General features: G+C 39.9%; 1 protein-coding gene across 1 annotated transcript in view; it reads left to right on the top strand.

Moving 5' to 3' along the window:
• Nucleotides 1-7,222, top strand: part of LOC119414174 (KN motif and ankyrin repeat domain-containing protein 2) — a 30,451-nt gene extending 23,229 nt beyond the window's left edge. The window contains exons 4-7 of the mRNA XM_037681274.1: nt 2,379-2,598; nt 2,682-2,824; nt 2,970-3,170; nt 6,827-7,222. Of these exons, the coding sequence (XP_037537202.1) occupies nt 2,379-2,598; nt 2,682-2,824; nt 2,970-3,170; nt 6,827-6,919 (657 nt within the window). The 3' untranslated portion in view covers nt 6,920-7,222. The remainder of the gene's footprint in view (nt 1-2,378; nt 2,599-2,681; nt 2,825-2,969; nt 3,171-6,826) is intronic.
• Nucleotides 7,223-7,492: the final 270 nt, after the last annotated feature.

Genomic DNA, 7,492 nt, shown 5'->3' with positions numbered 1-7,492 from the left:
AGGGAAACAGAAACAAACCGGGCCACAGAAAAGTACCATCCTTACAGATAGAAATAATTACAAATACAAACAAGTAGAGTAGAGCAAGTAAAGACAGCAGCAGAGTGAGGAAATGTGGTCAGTTTGTCCTCCAGCTGTCTAAGCCTATAGCAGAATAACTGAGGGATCGCTTAGGAAACTCAAGCCAACCCTAACTATAGGATTTATCAAAAAGGAAAGACTTAATCCCAGTCTTAAAACTGGACAATGTGTCAGCCTCACAGACAGAAACTGGAAGTTGGTTCCACAAGAGAGGAGCCTGAAAACTGAAAGATCTGCCTCCCATTCTGTTTTTGGAAACTCTAGGAACCACAAGTAAACCTGCATTCTGAGAGTGAAGTGCTCTGTTAGGAAAGCGTGGAACAATAAGATCGGTAATAAAAGATGAAGCTACAGCAGTTGGTTGAGAGCTTTGTAGGTCAGAAGGAAGATTTTGAATTCTATTCTGGATTTGACAGGGAGCCAGTGGAGAGAAGCTAAAACGGGAGAAATTAGATCTCTCCTATCAAAACTCATTAAAAATATGGTAACATTATTTTGGATCAATTGAAGACTTTTTAATGATTTTTTTGGACACCCAGATAATAAGCAATTGCAATAAACCAGCCTAGACATAATAAATGCATGGACCAGTATTTCTGCATCGTTTTTGAACAAGATGTTTCTAATCTTAGTGTTATTATGCAGGTGGAGGAAAGCTGTCCTGGCAACTTTTTTAATGTGAACAGGGCTTATTGTTAAAATAGAACCACCATTATGACCTGTAGGACAGAGGAACTGACCAATTCTTGAGGAATAAAAGGAAGACAGTGTTTGTGTACAGATAATCAACACTAAGATGGTATTAAGAAGGGACACATTCAGGCAGGACACCACTGAAGGCCTAGATGTAAAATGCACAGCTCACCACTGCATTACACCATGACAGCATGATGCTGCAATGACATGCAGGTGTGATGGCATCGTAGCCTAGGCCTGACACCAGTCCTGCTTTAAGTTCTTGATGACTCCATCAGTACGTGCAGGTCCTACATGATATATACACTGCCACCACAGAAATAAATCATCACCACCTTGACAAGGACATTTTATGCATACTCAAAACCCATTACAACCTATTACACCTTATTAAGCATAATGAAAAACCCACAGTGTTCTTTTTACACTTCTTAAGACCTTGAAAAGTCTCTGCAAACCACATGTGTGGTCTAGTTAATTTTCTACATTGTGGCAGGGTCATCCTCCGGCTTTAAGGGGGCCTACGATTAAGGTAGGCATGTGGTGCACCAACCCTTAAAAATATAGATATTTACTCAGAGTGGTTTTTAAGATCTTGGCAGCTCCAGACAAAATTACAGTGTTGTATTTTTTTTTATCTTAGGTTGACAAACACTTAAGGCACACATATCCTTTTCTCTCAGACTTAAAAAGGGAGTTGTTTCATAAAACAGTGTTTATGAATCTGCACACATGGAAATTTAGTGACTGACCCTGGTTGTGGTACTGGGTAAATGTAGGAAGTCCTTCAGTGCACTCTGATGAAATTAAAAGAGGTTTAAATATGAAATAGGTTTTCCTTCAATTGCTTGTTATTATAATTAAAAAGGCTGCAATAAACAAAAAATGTCTAGGTATAGTTTGTTTTGTAGGGTTCACAGCAGAGCTTTAAAGGGAGCATAGTTATGGGATTGTTGCATGTTAAGTTAAACAATTGTTAGCTAGTATGTTAATGATATGAATACTGTGCGAGGTGACTAGATTCACATCAGAGAACACGAGGAAACAACTTGTGCTAGCTTCTCTAAATCTGCGTTTACACTGTAGCTCTTTCGACAATCATAGAACAAATCTTTAGTAAACTTGAATCAGCAGTTTGTGGCTCAGTGTGACAGGCTCAAAGACACAGTCCAGTACTTTGTATTTCAGTGACAGAAGTTTTATGCAAAAATTGTAATATGTGATTTCTGTGACAGATGTTATTATTATTATTTTTTTTACCAATTATAAACATATTTACTGATGTCTCTTATGCCTCCTCCTTCTCCCCGTCATTTTAGAGTTTGAATCTACTAATTCAAAAGATAATTTTCTTTTTATTGTTGAACTAACATTCTGTTAGATACTGTGCTACTGCTGTAGCTACAAATCACAAGGACTTGCATTTATGAAAGCTAACACCCTGCAGTGTGACACAAGGAACATTTTCAAATATCATCCTTGCAGAATGCGACGTACAAATCATTTGAATATTAAACTCTTACGGTCTGTGCTCCCCTTCAGTGTTCATGAGATTAAAACATTTTTGACAACATGCCTGTTATGTTTTCACTTTGTTGCAGAAGAAAGCTCTGGCTAAATTGTTTGAACACTGGTTCAGCGCTGCAGCAGAGGAGTCGTCTGAGGCCTGCAGGGTGGCTGCGTACATCAGTGAAGTAAGGAGAGTGGCACCGTCACTTCTGACCTTCCTCATCAACCTCCCAGATGACAATGGTAACATGGTGCTGCATTACAGCGTGTCAAACTGTAACTACAGCATTGTTAACCTGCTGCTGGACACAGGTAACAGACTGCTGTGAAAATGAATAGTTTCAGTTATAACGATAGTGCTGACTGTTTGCATGATCATCCTGTCTGTACCACAGGTGTGAGTGACGTAAATATTCAGAACAATGCCGGCTATACAGCAGTGATGCTGGCCTCCCTGACTGTTCCTTATGAGCCTGGTGGGATGGAGGTAGTCCGGAAGCTAATGGAGCAGGGAAATGTTAACATTCGCTCCAGCCAGGTAACACAGTCAATGTAACCAAAAGTACAAAAATAATAAATAAATACTTTCATAGATTTAAAGAGAAGTGTCCATTGAATGTAGGACTTAAGAGGCGTTGGAGAAAAAGCTTGTGGCATCCTTTTCATTGCCTTTGTTTCCACAGACAGGCCAAACAGCTTTACACTTGGCAGTGAGACAAGGCCAGGTTGTTATGGTCCGGCTGTTGCTGAGCTGCGGGGCAGATGCTAACATACAGGACAAGCACGGAACAACAGCCCTCATGTTAGCCTCTGAGAGAGGCCACACGCACATCGCAAGGCTGTTGCTGGAAAGAAGCCAATGTGATGTGATGGCGTTTGACAAGGTAACACTGCAGCAAACGTCTGACAAGGTTGAGTCAGGATGTACCTGGATTCTTGAGCATGCATCAGGACACTGCAGCAAAAAGCTCCACAAACAGGAAATCCACTGCTGTTTATCGTAGAAGATGACCAGTGTTAGACACATGGAAACATCAAACTGCTGGCATACTTGGGAATTATCCAAAACACAAAACATCACAATGTGACATTTCAGTTTTGACACAAAATTTCTAGAGTAAAACTATATAAATTAATTTATAAATCTAATAAAGTTTGACAGAAGCTGAATTTTTGGCTCACACTAGATGTGGGTGGCTAGACCGTCTGTATCCACCATCTCTAATGGATGAAAGGGGCAGTCAAGTGCCAGATAACTGCCATTGTGCAAATTACTGAACATTATCTGCCAGTTTAAAGTTTGTGAGTGGATGCAGGAAAAAAAAGAGCATAAGAAGGGATGGAAATGTATATTTTGCTTCAGACAGTGTCCTTACACCAAAACATCAGATGTGTAATATAAACACCAACGATCGACCTTGTTCTTTGAGACTAAAGCAAGTTTCACATTGACAAAACTCAATAAATAACTTAAACATAATACACTTGGATGATGACCCTTCTAGGATGTTTAAAATGAGACAAAACATGGATGTTTTTTGCTAGGTCTTGGTGAGGTCCTCAGGAGAATCTTAGGACCACAGTGACTCAGATAAGGTTATAGTGAGTTCTGAGCATGAACTAAACATCTGTAGTGAGGTATAGATGGGTCATTACCATTGCTGCAGTGCATTTATGATGTATGTTCATGCGCAGCTTGCAGTAGTTTGGCCAGCTAGAATTTTAAGCACGACTCGGTATTCTGGCCTCATGCCAAGGCTGGAATTGATAAGGTCTCTAATATATAATCTAGATAATAAGGTTATGGAAACCAGTAGTGCTACCTGTGGGGGTAAAGTCACACTAAACTAGTACAAACTTTAATGCATTGCTGTTAGAGAACAAACATCACCGATGGAAAGCCAAGGAAGAAAATAGCACTTCACAAAAAAAATATATATATATGTCTAGCCCTCCTTGTCAGACAATGTTATGTGCTATGTGACCCCACCTCATTGAACAATTATCAACCAATCTCTAAACTCTGCATTTTAGCTACTATTCTAGAAAAACTGATCAACTCTCAAATCAAAAATTATTTGGACTCATTTAACATCTTACCTCCACATCAATCTGGTTTCAGGAAACAACACAGCACAATGACGGCTTCACTGAAGGTTCTTAATGACGTTGTTGAAGCACTGGATGCTAAGGATTACTGTGCTGCACTTTTCTTAGACCTGTCTAAAGCTTTTGACAATGTGGATCATAACATCTTTTGTCATAAGCTCTCAGAAATTGTTTTTTCAGCTCACACCATTGGTTGGTTCTCAGATTGGAGACAATGTGTTCAACATAATGGTACTTCCTCCAGTTATTTCACGGTCAACAATGGTGTACCACAAGGCTCAGTCTTAGGACCCACCCTCTTTGCAATCTACATAGATAATGTAGGTCAAAGCATCCCTGATGCATCCTTACATTTCTATGCTGATGACAGTTATTTATTGTCAAGCTAAAACAGTTGGTAAGGCTTTCCAGCTTTTGCAATCCGCCTTTGACATAAAATTTGTTCCATCTCAAACTTGTCCTAAACGCTGACTAGATCAAAGGGATGCTTTTTTCAAACAGGAAGTCGGTCCCAGCAGTTCTTCCTTTGATTTAATCCTGGAATGGTTTCCCCAGAGCCTTATAAAGAGATCTCTCTCTCTTTATGGTGCTGGGTGTCCCTGTTGAGTTTGTTGATTCCTACAAATATTTGGGTATCTTGGTCGACTCACATCTCTCTTTTAAGCTCCATGTGGAAAACTTGATAAGGAGACTGAAAGTTAAACTGGGTTTCTTTTTCAGAAACAGATCCTGTCTAACTCTGAATGCTAGGAGACACCTCGTAACTGTGACTTTCCTTCCCTCCATTGACTACGTTGACATTATTTACGTGAACGCTCCTACAAGCACCCTGCAGATGTTGGATGCTGTCTATCACGGTGCACTAAGATTCATAACTGGCTGTAACTATCGTACCCACCACTGCACCCAGTATTAACTGGTTAACTGGACACCATTAACTTCACGTAGACTCTTCCACTGGTACATTTTCTTCATTAAATCACTTCTTGGTCAGCTGCCTTCATACATCTCCTCCTATATGTCACTGCGTGAGTGCAGCTACAGCGTGCGCTCTCAGGACATTATTACCTGCAGTGTTCCCTCAGTGCCGACTGAACTAGACAAAAGGGCCTTCTCCTACTCCGCTCCTGTTTCCTGGAATATCTTACAAAAAGATATGAAGCTCTCGACCTTGACTTCTTTAAGTGGCTTCAAACATCTGCTAAGGTCCTGGCAAAAACCAACACAGACATGTTCCTGTTTTTAGTTTTCTAAATCGCCTTACAACCTAGCTGTTTTTGTTTCACTTTTTTAATCCCAGTTTTTTTCATTTGTTCTTCTCAATTTGTATGTTTTCTTTTATGATTATCTACTGTTGTCTTTGTTGACTATTGTCATCACTCTTTGTTAAAATCAGGTATCTCTTTTAAATGAGTCCCTGAGGCTCGATGGAATTAACGTGTATAAATAAAGGTTGAGTGAAAAAAAAACCATCATAGTCCATGAGGATTCCTGCCTGACCTCATCTGTTAGTCAGTCCATCACCAGAGCAAACAAGAAGGGGCTCAAAGCCAATCCTTGATGCAATCCCACCTCCACCTTGAAGCTATCTGTCACTCCTACAGCACATCTCACCACTGTCCTGCTGTCCTCATACACGTCCTGTACCAGTCTAACGTACTTCTCTGCTACAGATTTCCTCATGTAATACCACACCTCCTCCCTCGACACTCTGTCATGTGCTTTTTTTAAATCCAAAAAGACACAATGGAGTTCTTTCTGACCCTCTCTGTACTTCTCCATCAGAATCCTCACAACAAAGATGGTGTATGTGGTGCTCTTTCTTGGCATGAAACCATACTGCTGCTCACAGTCACCTCTCTAGCTTCTAAGTCTAGCTTTCAACCGGAAGGTCTGGCACAGGAGATACATTGGCTTGTGCTCCATAGTGGCTGTTTTTTATTCAGTTAATCTATGTATGATAATAGTTTAAAACTTGTGAAATTCTGTTAGTGCTTTTGGTTAAAATTAACAGATTATCTGGCCACCCCTTTGAAATCTTTCTGGAGGAGCCCTTGGGTCAGGCTGGGTGTACAGAGCATGGGGAAGGTACAGGAGAGGATCTCTATGATATAGAAAACAATTAAAAAAAATATATAGGTGAGCACTAAGAGCAAAGCAGACTATTGACTGCTTTCATATTGAAGGAATTTTTTCAAATTTGTGGCCATCTAGCTGCAATCAATAGGTCTCGTTGAACATGAAGGGTGGAGCAGGGTTGTCATCGAGTGTGAAGAGAGCCTTACTGTGGTTTGATGCTAATAAATGTAATGTTTTAAAAAAATGAATGTTTTATTTTAGTCTTCTGTACTAGCCTTTTTAAAAACACGTTATATGCTAAACTATGAAACTTGACTGGTTTTAATATTTTTTTTGTTTTCCTGTCTTCCAGCGGGGTCAAACTGCACTCTCTATTGCCATCCAGTGTTCCTACTCTGACACTGCCGCCCTGCTGCAAGCCCACATTAAAGATCGGGTTCTGTAGGGCTGAAGACTTGGAAAACATTTGTAAATGAAGTATCTCCTTTCCCACTCTGTTTGGAGCACTTCTAAACACAGATTCAACAGCTTCTTTCATGGGAAGGATTCTAAAACATCTGCATGAGCTTTGGCTGGACAGGCCTCACGAAAATAAGAATGTGAACATGCTGAAAGGACTATGTATTGTCATCACTGTATGTGTCCATAGAATGATGAAATGTGTGCTCTGCATTGAACTCATCAAGCGTAATATACACCCAACTGGAGCAATGAGCAGCTAATGAAGCACCTAGGGAGGAGTTAGGGAATGAGTGACTTAAAGACACCACAACAGATGGGCATGATGGGAAATCAAACCTACGACTTCCCTGTTCCAAATCAGCTGGCCAACCACACACAGCGCCACAATGCAAATAACCAGTTACTCGAAGTTTGGATGGATGTTGGTTGGAACTGCACTCTTAACCAAATGAGCTGATTTTTTTAGTCTTTAAGTTTGATGGTTGAAGTTATATATAATATATATATAAATTATATATATATATATATATATATATATATATATATATATATATAT

Source organism: Nematolebias whitei, chromosome 9, assembly GCF_014905685.2.
Source record: "Nematolebias whitei isolate Nwh7 chromosome 9, NemWhi1, whole genome shotgun sequence".
In the NCBI taxonomy this organism is placed as follows: Eukaryota; Metazoa; Chordata; class Actinopteri; order Cyprinodontiformes; family Rivulidae; genus Nematolebias; species Nematolebias whitei.
This window is presented reverse-complemented; position numbering and strand designations above follow the sequence as displayed.